Source organism: Lynx rufus, unplaced genomic scaffold (genome assembly GCF_022079265.1).
Source record: "Lynx rufus isolate CCGP_SWC_20201006 ecotype Redwood Valley unplaced genomic scaffold, mLynRuf1.p SCAF_4, whole genome shotgun sequence".
In the NCBI taxonomy this organism is placed as follows: Eukaryota; Metazoa; Chordata; class Mammalia; order Carnivora; family Felidae; genus Lynx; species Lynx rufus.
In genome coordinates, this window is record NW_025814856.1 from 92,324,535 (window position 1) to 92,350,112 (window position 25,578).

The 25,578-nt window shown below is 35.1% G+C and overlaps 2 protein-coding genes across 4 annotated transcripts in view; one reads left to right on the forward strand and one right to left on the reverse strand.

Annotated features, from left to right (window-relative positions):
- Positions 1 to 16,308, forward strand: part of RUNDC3B (RUN domain containing 3B) — a 151,371-nt gene extending 135,063 nt beyond the window's left edge. For both annotated transcript variants that reach the window (XM_047095834.1, XM_047095833.1), the window contains one exon: positions 15,971 to 16,308. In XM_047095834.1, coding sequence (XP_046951790.1) covers positions 15,971 to 16,116 — 146 coding nt within the window. In that variant the 3' untranslated portion in view covers positions 16,117 to 16,308. The remainder of the gene's footprint in view (positions 1 to 15,970) is intronic.
- SLC25A40 (solute carrier family 25 member 40) overlaps positions 4,861 to 25,578 on the reverse strand; it is a 69,753-nt gene continuing 49,035 nt past the window's right edge. Inside the window, exons 11-13 of one of the 2 annotated variants that reach the window (XR_006965132.1) lie at positions 22,551 to 22,631; positions 21,500 to 22,199; positions 4,861 to 5,410 (exon numbers count right to left, since the gene is read on the reverse strand). Coding sequence is in view for 1 of the 2 variants with exons in the window: in XM_047095835.1 (XP_046951791.1) it covers positions 22,084 to 22,199; positions 22,551 to 22,631 (197 nt within the window). In the remaining variant the exon portion in view is untranslated. Of the gene's footprint in view, positions 5,411 to 20,653; positions 22,200 to 22,550; positions 22,632 to 25,578 lie in introns of those variants that run through there. The other variant, XM_047095835.1, reaches the window with a different exon arrangement.

The window sequence follows — 25,578 nt, forward strand, 5'->3', positions numbered from 1 at the left end:
AGAAGTTTTGGCTTTAAGAATTCAAGGTTAGGGGCGCCTGGGTGGCGCAGTCGGTTAAGCGTCCGACTTCAGCCAGGTCACGATCTCGCGGTCCGTGAGTTCGAGCCCCGCGTCGGGGTCTGGGCTGATGGCTCGGAGCCTGGAGCCTGTTTCCGATTCTGTGTCTCCCTCTCTCTCTGCCCCTCCCCCGTTCATGCTCTGTCTCTCTCTGTCCCAAAAATAAATAAACGTTGAAAAAAAAAATTAAAAAAAAAAAAAGAATTCAAGGTTAAATAACAGATGAAATATTATTTATAGACTTTCCATACCCAAATATCTAATAGAATGATAAAAAAAAAGAATAAATTCACCAACTGAAACCCAACAACAAAAAGGACTTCATTTAGGATTGTGTAAAACTAAAGAAAAAAATTGTAAAATTTGAAGGACACATATCCTTTCCACTCATAGCATCCTTCCCCTCTCCACCCCCATAAAAGCCATACAATTAGGAAACTGCTTTGATTCACTGACACAGGAGGCTGCTCTTGAATGAAAAGTTTCACCAACCAATCAAATCAGCTAGACTTCCTATGTGTACAAAATTACTGTTTTTTTTTAAATGCCTAAATTGCGGAAAACAATTCTGATAAAACCCTCCACTAGAAAAACAATAGTGAAGCAGGGAAAAAAAAATCCTGTAATACAACCATACGATTTTATTCAGTATCTTCAAACAAGCATTTAAAGATAGGATAAAAACAGCACACCTAAAGGAAATAGAAGCAGAACAGCAAAGGCAGCCTAAACCCAGCAGAAGAAGAGAAATAATAAAGATCAGAGCAGAAATAAACAATATAGAATCTAAAAAAACTGTAGAGCAGATCAACGAAACCAAGAGTTGGTTTTTTGAAAAAATAAACAAAATTGACAAACCTCTAGCCAGGCTTCTCAAAAAGAAAAGGGAGATGACCCAAATAGATAAAATCATGAATGAAAATGGAATGATTACAACCAATCCCTCAGAGATACAAACAATTATCAGGGAATACTATGAAAAATTATATGCCAACAAATTGGACAACCTGGAAGAAATGGACAAATTCCTGAACACCCACACTCTTCCAAAACTCAATCAGGAGGAAATAGAAAGCTTGAACAGACCCATAACCAGCGAAGAAATTGAATCGGTTATCAAAAATCTCCCAACAAATAAGAGTCCAGGACCAGATGGCTTCCCAGGGGAGTTCTACCAGACGTTTAAAGCAGAGATAATACCTATCCTTCTCAAGCTATTCCAAGAAATAGAAAGGGAAGGAAAACTTCCAGACTCATTCTATGAAGCCTGTATTACTTTGATTCCTAAACCAGACAGAGACCCAGTAAAAAAAGAGAACTACAGGCCAATATCCCTGATGAATATGGATGCCAAAATTCTCAATAAGATACTAGCAAATCGAATTCAACAGCATATAAAAAGAATTATTCACCATGATCAAGTGGGATTCATTCCTGGGATGCAGGGCTGGTTCAACATTCGCAAATCAATCAACGTGATACATCACATTAACAAAAAAAAAGAGAAGAACCATATGATCCTGTCAATCAATGCAGAAAAGGCCTTTGACAAAATCCAGCACCCTTTCTTAATAAAAACCCTTGAGAAAGTCGGGATAGAAGGAACATACTTAAAGATCATAAAAGCCATTTATGAAAAGCCCACAGCTAACATCATCCTCAACGGGGAAAAACTGAGAGCTTTTTCCCTGAGATCAGGAACACGACAGGGATGCCCACTCTCACCGTTGTTGTTTAACATAGTGCTGGAAGTGTTAGCATCAGCAATCAGACAACAAAAGGAAATCAAAGGCATCAAAATTGGCAAAGATGAAGTCAAGCTTTCGCTTTTTGCAGATGACATGATATTATACATGGAAAATCCGATAGACTCCACCAAAAGTCTGCTAGAACTGATACATGAATTCAGCAAAGTTGCAGGATACAAAATCAATGTACAGAAATCAGTTGCATTCTTATACACTAACAATGAAGCAACAGAAAGACAAATAAAGAAACTGATCCCATTCACAATTGCACCAAGAAGCATAAAATACCTAGGAATAAATCTAACCAAAGATGTAAAGGATCTGTATGCTGAAAACTATAGAAAGCTTATGAAGGTAATTGAAGAAGATTTAAAGAAATGGAAAGACATTCCCTGCTCATGGATTGGAAAAATAAATATTGTCAAAATGTCAATACTACCCAAAGCTATCTACACATTCAATGCAATCCCAATCAAAATTGCACCAGCATTCTTCTCGAAACTAGAACAAGCAATCCTAAAATTCATATGGAACCACAAAAGGCCCCGAATAGCCAAAGGAATTTTGAAGAAGAAGACCAAAGCAGGAGGCATCACAATCCCAGACTTCAGCCTCTACTACAAAGCTGTCATCATCAAGACAGCATGGTATTGGCACAAAAACAGACACACGGACCAATGGAATAGAATAGAAACCCCAGAACTAGACCCACAAACATATGGCCAACTCATCTTTGACAAAGCAGGAAAGAACATCCAATGGAAAAAAGACAGCCTCTTTAACAAATGGTGCTGGGAGAACTGGACAGCAACATGCAGAAGGTTGAAACTAGACCACTTTCTCACACCATTTACAAAAATAAACTCAAAATGGATAAAGGACCTAAATGTGAGACAGGAAACCATCAGAACCTTAGAGGAGAAAGCAGGAAAAGACCTCTCTGACCTCAGCCGTAGCAATCTCTTACTCGACACATCCCCAAAGGCAAGGGAATTAAAAGCAAAAGTGAATTACTGGGACCTTATGAAGATAAAAAGCTTCTGCACAGCGAAGGAAACAACCAACAAAACTAAAAGGCAACCAACGGAATGGGAAAAGATATTTGCAAATGACATATCGGACAAAGGGCTAGTATCTAAAATCTATAAAGAGCTCACCAAACTCCACACCCGAAAAACAAATAACCCAGTGAAGAAATGGGCAGAAAACATGAATAGACACTTCTCTAAAGAAGACATCCAGATGGCCAACAGGCACATGAAAAGATGTTCAGCGTCGCTCCTTATCAGGGAAATACAAATCAAAACCACACTCAGGTATCACCTCACGCCAGTCAGAGTGGCCAAAATGAACCAATCAGGAGACTATAGATGCTGGAGAGGATGTGGAGAAACGGGAACCCTCTTGCACTGTTGGTGGGAATGCAAATTGGTGCAGCCGCTCTGGAAAGCAGTGTGGAGGTTCCTCAGAAAATTAAAAATAGACCTACCCTATGACCCAGCAATAGCACTGCTAGGAATCTACCCAAGGGATACAGGAGTACTGATGCATAGGGGCACTTGTACCCCAATGTTCATAGCAGCACTCTCAACAATAGCCAAATTATGGAAAGAGCCTAAATGTCCATCAACTGATGAATGGATAAAGAAATTGTGGTTTATATACACAATGGAATACTACGTGGCAATGAGAAAAAATGAAATATGGCCTTTTGTAGCAACGTGGATGGAACTGGAGAGTGTGATGCTAAGTGAAATAAGCCATACAGAGAAAGACAGATACCATATGGTTTCACTCTTATGTGGATCCTGAGAAACTTAACAGGAACCCATGGGGGAGGGGAAGGAAAAAAAAAAAAAAAAAAAAAAAAGGATGTTAGAGTGGGAGAGAGCCAAAGCATAAGAGACTGTTAAAAACTGAGAACAAACTGAGGGTTGATGGGGGGGTGGGAGGGAGGGGCGGGTGGGTGATGGGTATTGAGGAGGGCACCTTTTGGGATGAGCACTGGGTGTTGTATGGAAACCAATTTGTCAATAAACTTCATATAAAAAAAAATAAAGATAGGATAAAAACATTTTAAATTAGAAGTCAAAAACTAGGAACAGAAATGTTCCAGAAACAGAAAGAAATGAATTGGTAGTTGATTACACTCTAGAAAGAGATGTAGAAAAAGGCAAAATTATATCAGAAGTAAATATTAAAGAATAAGCTGTCTAAAGAATAGATTTGAAAGAGAACTTAATAAAGAACACTGAAGAAAAGCAGGAAAGGAACCAAGAGAATGAAAATGCAATGAAGAAAGAAGTAAAATGAGTCAGGAAGTGTTTGAATTGGAAGTCAAGCAAAGAAGATCTATCAGTGAAGTCACTGAGGAAGATAAAACAGTGCAGCAGAACTAATACTGAATCTCTAATCCGAGAAAAATACCTGAAAATAAAAGACTAAAATCTACAAATTGACAGGGCTGACAAAGTGCCTGATAAAATTAACCAGTATTAATCACCTCCAAGACATATGGTATTAAAACAATTAGGCATTAAAAATAAAAAAAAAAAAAAAAGAAAAAAACATACTTAGGGCTTCTAGGCAAAAAGATCGAGTAATTCATAAGGGGAAGAGGATGAGATTAGCATTACACTTCTCTAGTTGTATAAAGGATAAAGGTAACAACTAGAACAAAACTACAAACCATTCCAAATAATATGAAGTTAAAACAGAAAGTAAGACTTGTTATCCTGTAGAAAAAGAAACAGCAAGTAAGAAAAGCTGAAATTACCCATTTCTAAAAAATGACAATAAAAACTCATCATAGCACTTTGTGAGATTTATTTAAGCCAATCAGAGGAAAGTGTATAATTTTTCTATATATACCTTTTCATTAAGAAGAAAGAAAATAAATGAATCAAGTTTCCCAGACCAATATGGCAAGAAAAACAAAGTAAATAAAAAAGCCAATGAAGAAAATAATAAAGATAAAACCACAAATTGAGATAAAGAATAGAAAAAACAGATCTAATTAATGAACAAATCATTTTTCTTTTAAAATTAAATTAGAGACCTAGCTAATTTAATAACAAAGGCAGAAAGAACAAATAAAAGTGTAGGGGATAAATATAATCTGATACAGTATGAAAAATTAAAAAATAAAAAATTATAGCCCAGTATCACTTATATTGATATAAAGGTTCTAAATAATATAGTAGTTAACAGAATCTTAGCCACACAAAAAGAAATGGTATACAATGACCATGCACATTTAACCCATGAATGTAAGTTTAATTCAATATTATGAAATCTATTAATATAATACCATAATAATAGGTCTAAGATAGAAAAGGTTGTCCCCACAGATGACAAAAAAGCCCTGAACAGAATTCAACATTGTGTGACACATTTAAGAAAAAAGAACTAAATAATAGTTCTTTTCCATGAGTATGTATGAATGTCTCTGTCCCAAAGTGGGCATCTTACTTAATGAGGAAATACTAAGATACCACATTGATTCTACCACTGTTTAATGTTATACTAGAGGTAGTAGCTAGCATATTTAAAGAAGAAACTTCTAGAGACCGGAGAGTTGGATTTTTGCAGATGATGACATGAACCTGGAAAACAAGAGAAATAATACTTAGACAATAAAAGTAGTTATATGAAGTAGCAAAATATAAAATTATACAGAAATCATTAGCTTTTACATGTACAAACAATAATCAGTAAGAGACTCTGTTAGTGTGTGTGGGGGGGTGACATTTTAAATAGCAACAGAAAAGATAAAATATTTAGAGTTTGCACATTTAGTGTTAAATTTATTCCTAGGAAGAGGAGAGCTATAAACCATCCTGAAGGGACATAAAAGTAGACACAAGGAAATGGAAAAAAATACTTTAAGTCTTCCCCAAGTTAATGTAAAGTTACATGCTTTTACTTTCTAAGCCAGCAGTCACACATCTGGGTATTTACCCTGAAGAAATACTTAAGCAGTACAAAAATATAAATGCACAAGATTATTCTGCTCATTTAGCATTCCTTAACATTCTGCACTACTCCCTCACTGCTTATCATATTTTAAGGAATTTCTCTAGCTATCCTTTTTAAGATTTAACTTTCTATTTTTGAGGTGAGTGTGGATTCAAATGCACTTAAGGTCCGTGTACCCTTCACCCAGTTTGCCTCCGTGGTGGCATCTTACAAAACTATAGTACAGCATCACATCCATGAAACTGATGGTATGATCCAGTGATTTCATTCAGACTTACATGTATTCATCACTGTGTGTTTTTAGTTTTGTGCAGTTTTATCCCATGTACAGGTGTGTGTATACATCGCTAGAGTCAAGATACAGAATAGTTACATCATCACCAGGGTCCCTTGTACTGCCCTTCAGTAATCATACCCACCTCCTTCCCAGCCTTGCCCTATCTCTGCCCCTTCCCTAACCCATGGCCAACACCAGTCTGTTCTTCATTACTATAATTTTGTCATGAAGTTATGAAGGGAACTTGTAAATCAGACAGTATATAGACTGTTGGGATTGGCATTTTTATTTTCACTGAGCATAGCTCCCCTGAGATCTATCCAAATTGTTCTGTGTATCGATGATTTATTCCTTTTTATTGCTAAAATATATTCTGTGGTATGTATATTTTATCACCTTTGTTTAAAAACCCCTCATTGAAGGACATTTGAGTTGTTTGCATTTGGGGGCAGTAAAGCTGCTACTATAGTCTGAATGTTTGTGTCTGCCAGACTCATAATTTCTGGTGTGATGATATCAGAATGTGGGCTTTGGGAGGTGATTAGGTCACGAGGGTAGGGCCATCAGGAACAGGATTAGTGTTCTTAAAGAGACCCCAGAGAGCTCCTTTGCTCTTCAGTCATGTTGGGACACAGTGAGAAGATGGCTGGGCTGTGAACCAGATATAGGCCATCACTAGGCATGGAATGTGCAGGTAACTTGATCTTGGATTTCCCAGCCTCCAAAATTATGAGAAATCAAAACCAGAAAATAAATTTCTTTTGTTTGAGCTGCCACTCAGTTTATGGTATCTCTGTTCTAGCAGCCTGAATGGGCTAAGCTGCTATGAAGGTTTGTTTGCAGGTTTTTGTGTGAACTAAGCCTTCATCTCTCTGGAATATATACCTAGGAATACAGTTGCTGGGTTGTATGGCAGTTGCATGTCTAACTTGATAAGAAACCACCAGACTTTTTCAGTGTACCCTTCTGCATTCCCACCAGCATTGGATGAGCAATTGAGCGTCTCTACCTCCATGCCAACAAGGGGTGGTGTCACTATTTTTTATTTTAGCCATTGTGATTGATATGCAGTCATATCTCATTGTGTCTTAATTTGCATTTCCCTGGTGGCAGATGGTGTTCATTATCTTTTCGCGTGCTCATTTGCCATCTGTATATTCCAGGGAACTACCTCTTCGCTTATTTTACCTGTTCTTTACTTGGATTATTTTTTGTTTTTTTTTTTTTTCCTGTTGAGTTTTGAGAGTTCAATAGATAATTATAAAATTGATGCTTGCAGTTAACACCAAGATGTGGTGGGCAAAAGTATGAATGTTTTTTATGCTCTGTAAATATAGAGTAATCTTTTACAAATTAAATCTCAAAAAAAATTTTTATTAGAAGTTTAGCATTTCTTTTACTGGCCTTTTCTTATATTGAATTTCAGTTAAAAATAAAATGAAAACTTTATGAGAAGTATATCATCTGAATTTTATAATATTTTTCTGTCAGAATGTAAGCTGAATGGTAATTTAAAATTTCTTGTGTGCTTTACTCTGTTGATTAAATTTTTACAATGAATGTATGTCACTTTTATAAACATAGTAGATTGTTTTTTCCATCTAAAAACAAACAGTGGAAGCCAAATATGTCAAGATTTAAAAGTAATTAATTTTGGTGGTGGAACTATAAATCATTGTTAGTTTATATATTTATGCATTTTTAGTTACAAATATTTTTATTAACTCCATATGAACAATCTTAAGAAATAGAGATTTGTTACTTATGACTTGAAAAAAATAGAAATTTATGCTTGTATTCTAAAATTTGATCCAGGCCTTTTATGCCTTTACATAGAATAACCTTTTATGTGTTTACATTCCTCAAGGATGTATTTTAATGAATAGTACAGTAGAAAGGTATAAAAAAAAAGCAATTCTACATTCCCACTGATTGTTAACTAAAAGAATATCTCAGAAGTTAAAATGGCACCATAATTGTTGAAGGAAAAGGGTGAGAAGTTGTCATTTTTTTCAAGAAGGTTTTATTGGGGCGCCTGGGTGGCTCAGTCGGTTAAGCGTCCGACTTCGGCTCAGGTCATGATCTCGCGGTCCGTGAGTTCGAGCCCCGCGTCGGGCTCTGGGCTGATGGCTCAGAGCCTGGAGCCTGTTTCCGATTCTGTGTCTCCCTCTCTCTCTGCCCCTCCCCCGTTCATGCTCTGTCTCTCTCTGTCTCAAAAATAAATAAAAAACGTTAAAAAATTAAAAAAAAAGGTTTTATTAATCCTTCTTATGTGACAATTCCTATTACAGTATTACTAGTTAGCTACCTATATCTCAGCAAATCTTTTTATTTTTGAGAGAGAGAGAGAGAGAGAGAGAGAGAAGGGCAGAGCGAGGGACAGAGGTACAAAGCGGGCTCTGCGCTGAGAGCAGACAGCGCAGTGTGGGGCTTGAACTCATGAACTGTAAGGTCATGACCTTAGCTGAAGTCAGATGCTCAACCAGCTGAGCCATCCAGGCGTCCCATATTTCAGCAAATCTAAGATGACTTGGGTTTTAAAATACACCATTATTTTAGGTGGCTCCCCCAAAAGAAAAGAGCCAACAATTAAATCATAACATTGTTTACATATCTCTTAGCATTTTTTTACATTTATTTTAAAAGATCCTTTAGGCTTTCAAAAACTATTGTAATTTACTTAACATAAAATTCACCATTGTAAAGTGTAGAGTTGATTAGTGTATTCACTGTGTTGTGCAACCATCACCACTAATCCCAGAGCATTGCCATCAACCAATGAAGAAGCACTGCACCTGTTAGTAGTTGGTCCCAATTCCTCCCTCCCCCAGTCTCTGAGTAACTACTAATGTACTTACTGTCTCTTTGGATTTGTCTACTCTGGACATTTAATATAATAAAATCATATAATATGTAGCCTTTCTTGTGTAGGTTCTCCTACTTAGCATTGTGTTTTCACAGTTCGTCCATGTTGTACCAAGTCTCAGTGCTTCATTCCCTTCAGTGCACAAGTAATATTCCATTGTATGGTTATACCACAGTTTGTTTATCCACTCATCATTTGGGCATTTGGATAGTTTCCACTTTGGGGCAGTTATGAATAATGCTGCTATGAACATTCACATACAAGTTTTTGTGTGAACGCGTATTTTACTTCTCTTGGGTATATAACTAGGAACGGAATTGGTTAGAACATATGTGTAACCATTTGATGAGCTGCTAAACTTTTTCACAGCAATTGTATCATTTCATAATCCCCCCAGCAATGTATGTGTTTCATTTTCTCCACACCCTCACCAAGATTTGTTATTGACAGTCTTTATAATTATAGCATCTTAGTGGGTATCAAATGGAGTTTCATGGTTTTGATCTGCATTGCCCTAATGAGTAATAACATTGAGCGTCTTTTCATGTGCTTATTGGCCATTTGTATATCATCTTCAGATAAATGCCTATTCAACTCCTCTGACAATTTAAAAATTGCATTGCCTTTTTTTTTTTTTACTTGCAGTGTATATTTTGAATAGTAGGCCCTTGTCAGATGTAGGATTTACAAATATTTTTTTCCATTCTGAGGGATGTCTTTCTACTTTCCTGCTAGTGTTGACTCACAAAATCTTTAGTTTTGACAAAGTCCCATTTAACTGATTTTTCTTGTGGTTGCTTTTGCTTTTGGTGTCACATCTAAGAAACCATTGCCTAATCCAAAGTCATGTAGATTTACTCGTGTGTTTCTTTTTAAGAGTGTTATAGTTTTAGATCTTACTTGATGTAAGTTTTTGTATATGGTGTGGGCTGATTGTCCAGCTTGATTCTTTTGCATGTGGATATTCATTTGCCTCTGGATCATTTGTTGAAAAGACTATTCTTTCCCCCAACTGAATGGTCCTAGGACTCTTTATTGAAATGCATTACCCATACATGTATGGGCTTATTTCTGGATTCTCAGTTCTGTTCTGTTGGTCTGTATGCCTGTACCAGTGCATATTCATACTATAGTACCACACTGTCTTTATGTTTATACTATCTATGTTTTGAAATCAGGAGTTTATTCTTTTTCAAGATTGTTTTGGCTATTTGGACTCCACTAAATTTCCATAGGAATTTTAGAATCAGCTTGTTATTTCTAGAAAAAAAGGCAGTTAGAATTTTGATGGGGATTACACAATATGTAGATAAAATTGGGAGATAGTGCCATTTTAACAATATTGTCTTCGAATCCATGGAAAAATGGAATGTTTCCCCACTTATTTCAATCTTGATTTTTCTCAACAGTAGTATGTAGTTGTCAGTGTACAACTCTTGCACTTCATTTGAATTTATTCCTATTTTATTCTTGTAGATTCTATTGTAAATGGAATTGCTTTCTCAATTTTATTTTCTGATTATTCATTGCTTCTTGTATTAGACTTTAAGCATAGATTTAAAAAATTACTGGACCTCCTCTGTAGCTGTAAAAAGGAAAATAAAAGTGAATTCAGTTGTAAAGAACTTCTTTGTATTCAGAGTCAGTCTCTTCTGAATCATTTAATCAAAATTGTCAGTGGCTGTCTTTGCTTACAGTAGCATTTTCTGTGTCAACAGTGAACCATTTCCCAAAACAATCCTCCACTGATACAGGGATTTTCTCTCAAGGTACTAAGTATCCTGTACATTTTTATGTGTACACTTTGCTATCCGCCTGAGAGTTTCTTTTTCTTCCTCAATTAAATCAAACACTTCTGCAAGTTAAATAGCTTCCCTTCAAAGGCCACAGGAATTCCATGGCAAATTGATGTTTGACATCTTAACAGAAATCCTTCATGGTGCATGAATCAGTCACACCAATTGCTTGTTGCTTTAAAATTTCTTTTATCTAGTCTGAGGAGTTTCTTCTGCCTTCATTTATACACTTGGCATGTGATAAGCAATCCTTCTGTGTAGGTCACCAAGCTTCATCTACTTGCAGGGTTTGTCCCAAGTGCTATGTGTTGTTTTACCAGAAAGTGTGAATTGTAGTAATTCTTTAATGAAGATTTGCTTCAGTAATAGGAAATTTACATCCTACTGTCTGTTTTCATACTCTTCTATGAACAAACAACTACTAATTTGAAAGGGAAATTGTAAGTTTTTGAAGGCTTTTTTGGCCTTCATAAAAGTAAGTCTGTTAGAGATTGATATGAGCACCCATGGCCACCGTTCATCCATGTGCATGCAAAAACAACTGTGTCACAACTCCCTCTTTGCCAGCTCCAACTACTACACGCAGTGGTTCCAGTTTGAAATTTTATTGCACAAAATTCTGACCACCCCTTTTCTTGACCTTTGATCACAAAAAAGTAACATGTTCCTTATATAACAGGTTAACATAACATTTTCCCTATGTTTATGGGTTTATGATAGTGGCTAAGGAATCTGTGTAGGCATTCCTTAAAATTAGGATATAGTTTACTGCCTCTTCATTTCCCCATTGGCCCCTCCGTCCCCACTCAGACTTCCTTATAGAGTTGGTGATCTCACCTTTACCTTATGTTTCTCACTGTACTTCCTGCATTTTATTATTTTCTGTGTGTCTGTTTCTACCTTGCATTAAGCTCCCTATAGGCAAGAAGTGGTTCCTTTTATTTTTATCACAATATCTGGCATTGTGCTGAATGACTTCTAACTTAGTAATATTTGTAGCAGTACCATCTGAAGACTTGTAGAGTCCAGACTCTTTATCTGTAAGTTTAAAACAAAACGGATCTTTCTTGCTATAAAATGAAAATCTATTTGCTGCTTCTTATGACTAACTTGTTTCTGCTAGGAACTACTACTTTTCCATTTGTCTGAGCTAGAAAGTTTTGTTAACCTTGACTAGTTATTTCCTCCCATATCAAAAAATTGTTAAAATATCAACACAGAGTTTAACGTACTTATTTTTTAATTCATATAGTAATTTTATACATATATGTGTATGCATAAGTTACTGTTGACATCACAGTATTCAAGAATATTTTGGAATAATCAGTTATAATTCTGTATCTTAACGCTTCCTTTTGCTTATTTCCTTTTTTTAAAGTTAGAGCGCATGCATGTGCACGCACACACACAGACACACACGCGCGCGCGCGCACACACACACACACACACACACACACACAGTGGGGGGAGGGGCAGAGAGAGAGGAGGGGAGAGAGAATCCCAAGCAGACTCTGCATTGTCAGTGTGGAGGGCTTGAACTCATGAATCCCATGATCATGACCTGAGCCGAAATCAAGAGTCAGATGCTTAACTGACTGAGCCATCCAGGTGCCCTTTTTTGCTCATTTCCTTTTTATATTTTATTTCCTTTTATAGTTGCATGGCTGCAGTCACAACATAACCATTTTTGGAATCTTGTGCATTTTTTTTCTACTTTTATTTTTAAATGAAGGCTTACAGTGAAGTCTCTTGGCTTTCTTGAGGGTAACAGACTGCCCTGCATGTTCCCCAGCATCAGTATTTTCAGAGGCTGGCCGTGTGTCTGCAAAGGCTGGCTTTCATAGGTGGCTCCCCACCCCCCACTGTGCTCTCCTGGATATGCCCCACTCAGCTCTGCTGTATGATTTGTTTGTTGGGGCACAACTGAGGACTTTGTGTACCTTTGTTTTCTTCCCCCACTCCAACTTTTTTTTTTTTTATAATTTCAAATCTACAGAAAAGTTGAAAGAACAGAAGAATGAACACCCCTGTATGCTTTACCATGATTGACCAATGTAACCATTTTGCCACACTTGTATTATGTTGCTCTTGTTTTTGTGGGCACATACTCCCTTCATTTACTCCTATATCTGCCTTTTCTGTTTTGCTCAACCATCTGAAAGTGAATTGCAGGTATCATAAACTTCATCTGTAAGTATGTCAGCATATATCTCTTAGGGATAAGGATGTCTTCTTACAAAGACATACCATTATGATCCTTAGGTACTTTAACATCAATACACTATTACCTGATAGTTTGTTAATATTCTTGTCTCAGCATGTCCAGTAATATCATTTAAAAGCCTTTATTTTTTTTTGGTATGTCCAGAATCCGATCAAAGATCACATATTATTTACTTTTCATTCTCTTTGGTGTCCTTTCATCTAGCAGAGCACCCACCAACTTGGCTTTTTCTGTCACACACGTTTGTATATTGAAGAGCCCAAGTCAGCTGTTTTGTTAAATGTCCCACGATTTAATTTGTCTGATGTTCATTATTATCAAATTCAGATTAAACATATGTGCATTAACAACATAAATGATACATCTTTGTCAATGCATCTCATCAGGTCACTGTCCTTTTTGAACAGTGACCTTAAAGATGGCTCCTATGTCCTTTCGACACTCCCCCAGTCTATCATAGCTTCCTCACTTTGTGGTAAAAAAAGACGTTTACATTTCATGCCCACACCCAGAATCAGCTATTTCTTTAAGAAGACTTACTTCCTTATACTGGGAAATGTTAGAGGCCATAATTTAGCTTTAGGGGTCCCTGTTGCTACTAGAATAGTCATTGTTCCTAGCCTGTGGAAGAGTTAGGAAATTTTTTTTAAAGAAAAATATACTTTAAATTTATTTTACAATTTAAATTTAAGATTCAGGGTTTCTGTGCACTTGATTTTATATTTTGACATGTTATGGTGAATATATTGGTTCCTAATTTATATGAACATAATTACTTATTTGCTTTATCCTACTATATATTAATTTCAAAATAACAGTATCTATATTATTACTAAAATGTGGTAAGATTTCTTTGTAATTATTTTATCTTGAGAATATATGCTAGAGTCCAGTTACTGTGCTGAAAGTTCATTTCAGTTCTGTTCACTTCTGCTTTCATAGTTAACTATTTTTATTTTTGAATTATCTTTTTAAAATACAAGTAAGTTCAAATAATTTACATGCCCCTCTTCTAGATACAAGGTAACATGCTATACGCTATTCTGCAGTTTGCTTTTTTCACTTGACAGTGAAATCACTACCTAGCAGTACATAGAGATCTTTCTGATTCTTTTACAGCTGTATAGTACCTCATTGTGTAACTATGTTAGACATATAGGTGGTTTAGTCTTTTGCATTACTGTATGATTGTATTAAAAAAAAAAGTTACCTAAGTATAGACTTGCACAGAATTGCAGACATTACTCAAACAGATTCTTGTGTGCCAGTGTTTGCAGCTGCACTCTTTACAATAATCAAAAGGTAGACACAACCCAAGTGTCTATACAGATGAATGGGTAAACAAAAAGTAGTGTATACATACAAAGGGATATTATGCAGCCATAAAAAAGGAATGGGGTTCTGATACATACGACATGGATGAACCTTAGGAGACATGGTAAGTGAAATAAAGCCAGACACAAAAGGCAAATATTGTATGATCCTACTGGTAGGAATGACGTATGGTAGGCAAATTCATTGACAGAAAGTAGAGTAGAGTTTCCAGAGATTGGGGGTAAGGGGAGAATGGATAGTTACTGCTTAAATGGGTAGAGAATTTCTGTTTGGAGTGATGAATATTTTGGAAATAGTGGTGATGGTTGCACAATACTATAGATAAAATTAATGCCACTGAGTTGTACAGTTAAAATAGAAATTTAGAGAGACTATCCAAAGCAGTTGAGTCCCAGGAGCATTTAACAGGAACTCCAGAATGTTGACCCGAAATGGGTCTCTAAGCTTAAACGTGAAAAGGGTGCTTGAAACACCTAAATCTTTTGGTCGTGAAATAACGCCATAAACATTTTAAATTTGAATTTAACAGTCTTTTTCATAACTTTTTCTAACGCTTTTATATTTTCCTGTATTTTACTTGTCAGCAAAACTATGCAGTTAACGTAACTAGTCATATTTAGTATCTGTTCTCATTTTATTAAGCACATAGGCTCCGAGAAGATGCCTTTCCTAAGGCCATACAGCCAAAAGGGACTAGGAATGCTCTTGCGTCCCAGTACAGTTCCTACAGTCATGATTCGTTAATTATATAATTATTTAATGACCGTCTCCAGTGTGCTAGGCACTGGGACTATAATAATAAACAACAAATTCCATGTCCTTTCTCAGTGTACAGTTTAGAAAAAGAGCCCCACAATTATCATACGTATCATAGTATATAGTACTATGTACATAGGCCCCACATATTGTACCATATAGTACAACTAGGTGGGTTAGAGTACAGAACCCTGTGGGAACACTTCACAGGGGTCGTTTGAAACAGTATATAGTATTCAGAAACACCTGCTGTCTGGTTTGGTTTATACTTGTATAACTGTGTAAGTAAGACGTAAGCTTTTTATCTACTTGGGAGACCTGATTTTCAAAGCTTAGCCTTTCAGTCTCAAACCAGCTACTTCTAGCTGGTACTTGAAACTCTGCTCTGGGAAGCACTTGTATTCCCCAGCTGTGCAAAAGATCTACCAGTCTTCCTTCATACGCCTACTGAAGTCTAGCACATACTAAAGTTCCTGATGCAAGGCAGATGCTGAAAAATGTTTATATTCACTAAGTGAGTTAAGGCTGTCCCAGTTGAGCCCTCCTACTGAACTGTACCAGTTTTGCTTCTACAGCAGTACTTTACCTGCATGGGGATTTCCTTGTATTTCTGTGGCCTGGGCACTGATACTGTTACTTTAGTTTATTATCCTTTACCGACTGAACATGAACATATTCTGGAAAAAAGGTAAACTTTTGATTTTCATCTCAAAACAAGGCATCTCAGACTTCCATTTCTAGAACTTTTATGAGGAGCACAAATAATTCTCTGGTAATGTTTTTTTAAGGGTGACACTGAAACTATAGAAATACATAATTAGATATCTCTGTTTGCATTATTTTGTGAAGTATGTAAGTTTTAAGCTTTGTAAGATCTTTTGGTACCACCCTTCAATGGCAATTAAATATTTGTAATTTTATCTTAACTTTCAGGTAAAGAAGATACTCCCTCATTACTCGGTCTCTGTGGGTCTCTAACATCAGTGGCAAGTTACAAATCACTAACAAGTCTCAAATCTAATGACTACCTTGCAAGTCCCACAACAGAGATGACAAGTCCAGGCCTAACTCCATCCTGAAAAATTTTATGTAAAAGCCAGAAGTTTTTATGTTGCAAATGTTCTATTTACATAAGTTTGACTGCTGGGGAAAACCTTTGGAATTTTATATTGTTCTGGCACATGTATGGAATCCTATTGCTTCTTTTAGAGAATTCAGTCTATTCCATGTGCCCTTCTGAGTGAAAAAAAATGATCCTGCCATTTTCATTTTAAGATTCTTACATTTGTCACTGAGGAAGTTTAAATATGAATAGGCTTAAAAAACTTTCAAATATCCTTTAAATTAATAACCCATTGTAAACGGTGATGTATATTTATTATTTAGCTGATTTTCATGTATTTAAATGCATCATCATTGCCAGGCTGAGTTGAAGGTTTTATTCTAGAGACATGTAAGTTTTTTCTTTTACTCTCTTATTCAATGATTTTCTAAAAATGACATGTTAATTTCATTTTTTCATTAATTTCTTCCTATATTCTGATGTTTAAATGCCTTGTTTTTAATAGGAGGAAATTCTCGGCTGGTTTCATAGTGGCTTATTCAGTTTTGGTATCAAAATTCCATTAACATTTTATAAATTTTGTAGGAATGTGCCTTTAGGCCATCACTAAATTTATGAGGGTCATATGGGAAGTATTTTACAGCGTTTCGGTAAAGTGGATACATTTCTTATCTTTATTTTCCCCAAGATTTTCTTAAGAGGTTACATAAAAATATCAAGTATTCCTCAATAGTTAGAAAACATTTAAAAATGTACAATACTTGAAAAAAACTCCAGGTTGATTTAAGGATTTGAGATCTTTAAAGTAAGGATTAGTAATCACCACACTAAATAATCTGACATAATAGGGTTGTTTTGTTGTCCCTTGTGTGCAACAATGAACCATGCCATGTTAACGTTAAAAATCCCTACACTTCTAAAGTTAGTTTTCTTTTTTGAAAAGTTATGTGCTATCAACTTTTTGCAGTTTTTGCAACTATATATTTCATCCATAAAAATCCCACCATACTGAAAGAAAAAAAAATGTATGAAGTATATTTTCTATAGTAAGTAATATGAGGAAAACACGATCAGTTGTGCCAAAGAAGTTTTCTATATTGTTTACATGAAGAGGACACAATACTTAATGGGGACTTTGTATGCTATTTTTGTTTATTAAGAAAACATTACATTCAAACTTAGGAGCTTGGACATAACAGGAAGAATGTTCCTCCTACAGCGATTTCTTTTATTCAGAGGAGGCAAGAAGAGCGCTGAACTTACTACATCTTTCTTTGCATTAGAAATGTGTAGGAGTGTGGTGGTTCTCTGCAATACTTAGAGCTTTATTCTCATAATTTGGAATTTAAGATAAATAATAAGAAGGCTAGTCTTCTATGTAAGACACTTTAAGCAATGTTATTTCAGGGACAGAGGAGGCCTGGAAGCTGTTAAAATAAGTTATCCTAGATGTACCAGAACATATTCAGAGCTTTATTCCTTTAGCTTAAGGCTTTAGTACTTGTAAAAATGCAAATATTCTTGAAAATTGGTACCTTTTACCTGCTCTTAATTATGTATACCTTATTATGAGTGAGGTATCCAAAGCAATTTTTAATGAGCATGGGGCTGGAAGGAAGATAGAAAATGAGGACAGTGGCAACACTGGGAGAAGAGAGTAAGAAATGGCTAAGTTGGGGAACTTGAAAAATTTGAAGTTGGCTTCTTAAGCACTATTGCTGCTTTCCTAAAAAACGATCAGAATGTGTAAAAATGTTTTATCATTCACAGTCCACTCTGAACTGACATTTATTATTCCTCAGTGATTTAAAACAATCATTGTTAAATTTTTTCCATACATTTTTATAATACAGAAAGGAAATTCAAGATTCCATAATTGATAATTTTCCAGATTTGTCTAATGCATTCAGTAACCTGTGCATCTTCACATGCTGCTAAATGCAGATTTAAACATGACATCTGAGGATCATGACTTTTCCTCCTTTCTTGGAGCTCTTGGTACAGAATTCATCTGCTGATGTGAATTCAGGTTTCTGTACAGTTCATTTCACACTTGTTATATATGTAATGTCTGCATGAGGAAACAATGTATGTCTCAATCTTTAATTTTAGGTGGTAGTGTTTATTGTTTACACACCCTATCCAAAATAGAATGCTGAATTATATGCTGATATTTCCATGTGTATTTTGTTGCCTTGATGTACTATACTTGTTGCATGTATATTAAACGTTTTGTACTATGCATTAGTGGTTATATTTTTTCCTTGAAGTTACTTGATTCAAGTTGTACACTGAGCCTTGTGTTTTAGCAAATATGGTAAATGTATATTCAACACCTAAAATACTAATAGGACAAAAGTTTTAGAGAAATCTTTATTTTAACTCATATAAAATTAAATACCTTTTATTAAAAAAAATAACATGATATGGTTCAGAATACACAATATCTATTGAAGTGGTACAATACCATAGTGATTTGGGCAGTTGCTAATATAATTATACATCAGCCATATTTGTTTTCTCACCTATAAAATGGAAACATCACCATCTTCTCAGAACCTATGATAGCATCAAGAGGATGTCAGCATTAAAAGATATTATGTAAACTAAATTTTTATTTAAGTCATCTTTATTAGATTTACATAATTGTTTTCAATTGGTTAAAAATGTGTCTCAAATTTACAACTTAAGGAAATTCTCTGTAAAAGAAGTTCCTAGTTAAATCTCCAGTTTTGATAAATACACTGAATCACTTCTGAAATGTCACAGGACTTCTTTGAACATCAGGGCTCTTAAATATCTTTTAATCTTCTGTAAGCACAGCAGCCCCTATTTCACTTTAGATTTTGTTCTTTTTAACTGATGAGGGGATATAAAATTGTATCAATGACCTTATGGTCTCTTTCAAAAGTGTATTTTAGTCCAAACTAGTTCTTATTATAAGTCCCCATTATTTCTCTAAAACCCAAATAAAACCAAAGTTTCACTACATAAGACAGCCTTACTACATGTGACACATTCTAGTGTTTGCTTTGCTGTGTTGTGCTAAACTATGCTACCCTATCTTCTTTTCAGTTAAAAAAAAAAAAAAGCTGGTCTTGGAAAACCAACCAACCAACTCAACTCCATAATTACTAGAGCTATGCCAAAACATGCTTCTTTGGTTTCCCGTTGTCTTCTTGTTTTTCCACATTTGGGGCTCAACGCCTCCCAATTCCAGGTATGTTTAACTGGATCACCTGTCCTAATCATAGAAGTATGTCCCTGACACCCTGCCTCTCTGCTCCCAGGCTGAGTGGACAATCCCTCAGCTGTTCCATGTCTTCCTTTGCAAACCTGTCAAACAGCTCTGCCGTCTCCTTGTAGCCGGTGACAGTATCTGAAGTATTTTCTTATCTCAAGTGCTCTTTATACTGCCTACCACATAAAAGATCTGAGTAAATGTTGAATGTTAAAATTTATTTAAAAAGTTCACTTTGGAGAAAAAATTCAAAACTGATTCAAAAAATTCAAAACTTTCCTACATCCTTGGAACTTGTACTCCAGAAAGAGGGAAGAATTTTAAAAAGTCATATGTGATACCATATGTTTTCACTCTTATGTGGATCCTGAGAAACTTAACAGAAACCCATGGGGGAGGGGAAGGAAAAAAAAAGAGTGGGAGAGAGCCAAAGCATAAGAGACTCTTAAAAACTGAGAACAAACTGAGGGTTGATGGCGGGGAGGGACGGGAGGGTGGGTGATAGGTATTGAGGAGGGCACCTTTTGGGATGAGCACTGGGTGTTGTATGGAAACCAATTTGACAATAAATTTCATATATTGAAAAAAATAAAAAATATCAAAAAATGCATAAAAAAGTCATGTGGTTAAATATGTATAGTGAATAGTTTTCTTAGAAATAAAAGAAAAATTTATTTTAATTTCATCTCTGCTTTTTTAAAAAGTCAAATGTGTATTATATGGAAGGTAGCAAGTATGTAATACATGGATTTATTAAAAAACTTACACATAAATCAAATGTATGTGTTAGAAAACAACATAAATAGAAGGAAACTGCTTTCAGAAACATTACATAGAATATAATTTCTAGCCAAGCACTTTTTAGCTGCTATTTATTTAAATAAAACATTAATGCTTCTCTACCTCTACCACCTAAGTACAGAAAAAGCTTCATTTCACTCTTCTTTTTATCTAGATACGCTGCATGTAGTATGTATTAGAAAAGCTTCTAAGGAGATTTATTTATTTTAATCCTGAATGATAAGAATTTTCCATATATGCAGTCATATAGTACTGGGGGTGGTGGCAGTATCCCTGTTGGTATTACTATTAAGGTGAAATATCAGACTGCTTCTTAAAAGTTACAAATTAAAATTTTTGTTTTCTACTGATCAGTTACCAAAAAGAAGCATAACAGAACCAAGGTAAATTTAATACTGTTAAAAAAATAAAATAAATTTAATACTGTTAAACATCAGTGTTCAAAACTTTCTTATATAAAGTATAGCATTAAAATAATGATTTTGTATGAAAATAGCTTGAAGCACAGTCATACTTTTAAGAAATCAAAATATTTTAATGAAAATGTCAAAGTCATAAATATTTATGATTTTATAGATATTGCAATTTTAACGTAAATCAATAGAGGATAAAGCAAACACAAAAGACTACATACACACACGATCTGTTCTGGTGAAATAGATAAACTCTTTTCTATAATACAAAGTACATTAGTTCCTCTACAAACACTAGAGGTCTGTCACCTGACAGATGACACTATTTTAGAACAAAAAATACTTCACATTTCCTAGCATACATGTAGACTGCAATAAAGTGCTTTTTCTTATAGGATACAGATCCTGGGAAAATGAAACAAAAACAAAAAAAGGGTATCACTTTTGTCCTGTCTTCATAACCCTTCCCTGTCTCATTCCTGCAGTCATAAGCAACATTACTGAGGCGTTAGCCTACAGTGACTGAAAGCTATTTCTTCAAGGAAACTGCTGCCTCTTTAGTCTCTTGATCTAGCATACTAACATGAAGATGTGTAAAATCGAGGGACATTTTGGAAGTATTTTGTGTCTTATACTATATTAGTAATCTCTATTGTGTTAGAAGAAGCCAGTACAAGTGACCTAGAGAACTCCACAAACAGTGATATCTGAATTACAAGATGGCTGAAACCAGGGGCCTTCCTAGGCTGAAACATAAATTTTACTAATGTAAATGTAATGTGGTTTTCTGCTCAGCCAAGAGCCACTGTGCCAAACATTTAACACCATCAGAAAGACGACTCCTCTTTTGCAGAAGCAGTGAATAATAGTCTTTAATCATCAAAAATATCACCTATATCACATAAACAGTTATATTTTGATTCATAAAGATAAAATAGCCATACCTTTGAGTGAAGAAATCCTAACACTGGTGAAGCCTTAAAACAGCAACAGGAAGTAAAAAAAAAAAAAAAAAAAAAAATCTAATGCATTTGAATTAAAGAAAGTAATAGGTATTATTTGCTAAATGCAAATAATGTTACTTAAAGACTGCCATCTATTATATACTTTGCTGAAATACTTAAATATCTACATGCATGATTTAGGTATGTATAAAAGACTTGGGCATTTTTCTTCTAGACTCTCCACATCATTAAGAACACAATTCAAAATGTTCTGATATATCCTACACATTCTCAATTATCAAACTCTTAGATTATTGCTTTCAGTACTTAGGAATAATTTTTCTTTTCTTTACAGGGACATTTAATGGATGTGATTTCTGGAATATCTTTTTCGGTATCTCAAAAATTAGGGTAACAGAATTTATTTTTAACTTAGGATTATGATTTAGAGGCAACGCAGAAACTACTACTCATTTACGTTATAAAACAGAAAATAAATCATTTTGAGATAATGGTGAGAGTTCTTGCCTAAGAATCTCCAACTTATTATTTGGCTTTGGTTGTTGCTTCAAGTTGAAACAGCATCACTGGTATTGTTGTCTTCTGGCATTTTGCATCTGGAAAAAAGCCTTCCCAGATTCATAGGTACTGATCATAATGGCACAAGCAGGAGCAATTTTAATTAAACGGGGAATGAGGCCTGAAGAGAGAATAGAAAAAAATCATAACAAATTTTACCTTATGTTTAAAAAATGTAATTTATTTGATTTCATTCTGATAATGATCAAATGAAGTGATGTATCAAACACTGTGCCATCAACTGGTATCAAAGAACAAGCCAAATTACTCCCAAGCTCCTCACTTTAATTCCGCTTTACTTTATACAGAAGTTTCATCTTATTAAATCTATTCAGATTTTTTTTAACTTAAAGATGTTTAGGGAGAAGTCATAAATGTGTAATATTTTCAATAATTTCCTGCTAATTTAGGAAAAGGACAGACTGAAAAATAATCATTTTATTCAACAATTTGGTAAAATAAGTATTTTTACCTGTAAATAATCCTGCAAACCCATTCTTAGCAACGATGTTCTTCATGATAGTCCACGTTGACATATGCAAAGGCATAGAAACTAAATGTTAAAGAAATGATACATTATAAATTACCACTTAATTATTTCTAATACATATGACATACATCAAGTATTTATGGTCTTTGGGAATGTGGGGTGTATAATTTCATTATACTAACAAAAGATCTATTTACCCAAAACTTACCCAAAGTCTTATATTTAATAGTCGGATTCATTAAAAAGAAAAAATAGAAAAATGTTGAAGGTTAAAGGTGTATAGTGTATAATATAGTGTATAATTATAGTGTATAATTTGTCACTGAGGTTCAAACATAAAGCTATAAATGAGCTATTCATGCGCAAAGTTTACTTACCTTTATTTTACACAACGATTCTAAGCATCTGGCTTAACCCAAAGACTACTAGACACAGTAAGTAAAACAAGAGGCTGCTATGAAGCAGACACACTACTATGCAAACACTGTGATAGCTGCACACGGAAGTTGTCAAGGTCTTGGTTTGACACCAGTTGCATGAGGGGCAAACACTCCTCTATTTATCCTCATTAGCTGCTGGGAGGTGCTATTAGACTCCACAATCATCAATGTGAACATGGACAAGTGAGTCATTAAGAAAAATTAAAGTATACAGTATTAAGCATGGCCAGGGGAAAAAGGGAAAGGGTGGAGAAAGAGCTTTCAGAAATGGCTTTTTAGAATTTTGCCACTTAATGGAATGGGGGGCTCATTATCTCAAATCTCATTTATATAAATATCAGATTCTCTATGAAGATAAATGAGGCCTTGTTATTTAAGAAGCTGTATGATCAATATAAATAGTATAAATATAATAATTATAGCAACCCAACAAAAGGACATTTCTTAAACCAAGAACAAAGTATTTATGAATGAAATTTAACTTTCTAAAGAAAGTCAATGACAAAAACTTTATACTATGAGTCGGCAACTTCTGCATATTTGAATTATTCCATTTAAATTTGGGAAACAACTGGTGTAAGAAAGGAAACCAAATAGCCAGGTATTTTCTGATCTTGTAGAATTCAAGCCCCATACCAGTCCCTGTTTAAAGACTAAGGTGCAATAAATGCAGAAGAGAACAGACAGAAAGAGTTATTAACTGAAGATTAAGTCTCAGTAGAGCTCCAAAGTGATCTCCACAATATCTCCTAAGTTCCAACACCGAAGAGCTATTCCTATAGGAATATTGTAAGGAAACACCGTTGGTTACTATGTATTTCAAGCATAGACAACAATAAAATACTCATTTACTGACCATCCACATTTTTCAAATCCTAACACCTGTATCTTTTAGCTACAATTGAAGTCCTCAATATATTCCTTCTCAATACTATTGCTCTCCTTAGATGTAACCACTCTCTCTCCTTTTTCCTTTACTTTCTCATGCATGTGTTTAAACCTTTACTACATATGAACATATCCATAAATAATACATACTCTTGCTTTTTATGCTCTTAAACTTTATATAAATGCTATATGACATTGTACATTTGTAATGTGCTTTTAGGATTATCTATGTTGACAAGCATAGCTATATTTTATTCATTTTCATTGCTGTATGGTATTGCATTATATGAATGATCACAATTTACCCATTTCTTTGCTAGGGGCTATTTCAGTGCTTTCTAACTTTTGTGGATTATAATTCTTTCAGTGAGTATCCCTGTACATGTGCAGACATTTCTCTAGGGCACATATCTTAGGTGGAACTTCTTGTTCAGAGAGCCTTCTTGGCATTGCCAGATTATTTTCCAAACTCATACTCTCACCTGCCCAGCATTCGCGTTACCATTGCTCCGTATCCTCCCCAACAACCCAATGGGGATGTGAGCCAGGTTTATGAAGTGGAAACCTGAGATTAAATTTTTTTAAGTTTATTTATTTATTGAGAGAACGAGTGAGCAAGCGTGGAGGAGGGGCAGAGGAGGAGAGAGAGAGAATCTCAAGCAGGCTCCATACTGCAGCACAAAGCCTGATGTGGGGCTTGAACTCATGAACCTTGAGATCATGACCTGAGCTGAAATCAAGAGTCAGGTGCTTAACCCCACCCATGTGCCTGAAACCTGAGATTAAAATTTTTAATTAAATATAAATGATGGACTCATGATAGGACTACATAAATGATAGGACTACATCCTAAAATGCTTCTTTTCCATTAGATTATGAGCTGTTGGACACTGCCTCATTTGTCTGTATATACCAGAGTGGAGGAGCCACTACAAATGGAGCATTTGGTAGGGATAAATAATATATAAAAATGAAAAAAATATGGGCTATTTATCACTCAAATCAGAAGTGTGGTTTTCAGAAGAAGTAAATATAACTGGTTAATAGCTGAAGCAGAGGAACAGGTAAAAGTGACCAAAAATAATCATCTAAAATTAAGACCCAAGGCTTATTCTAGATTTCTCCTTTGGGGTTTACTGGAGAAACATAAGGAAAAAAAACAGCTATCATCGGTAAGAGCTGAATCTAGTGAAAGAAGATGCCTCCCTGATGCCAGTCTCAACGAGGATGTATAATCATTATCATCTAGGGAACATTTTCAAAATACACAAGCTAGGGCCCCAGATTAGAACTATTAAATGAGAGTCCACTGGGGGTGGTGGCCAGCTTCAGATGTAGTAAAAGAGCACCCCAGCTGACTCCAAAGAGTATTTACCCAGAGAAGTGACTCTCAAAACCTTAGCCTCAGAATTTACCCGTAGAGATTCCCATCTTCTCCCTGTCACCATGTCTGTGCCCTCATGGCCATAGTCATGAATCACAATAAAGAAATATTCCCACTATGGTAAATACTTAATGCAACAGAGGAAACAGGAATTATGATTAGTTGGAAAGAAGAATGAAACAGTAATTTCAAACTACCAAGGGAGAACAGATAGGGCATAGGCAGCTAAAAGGCTCCCACCTAAAATAGGGAACTGGAAGAACCCTGATAATCAACTTTGATTACTTCTCGGGTTTTA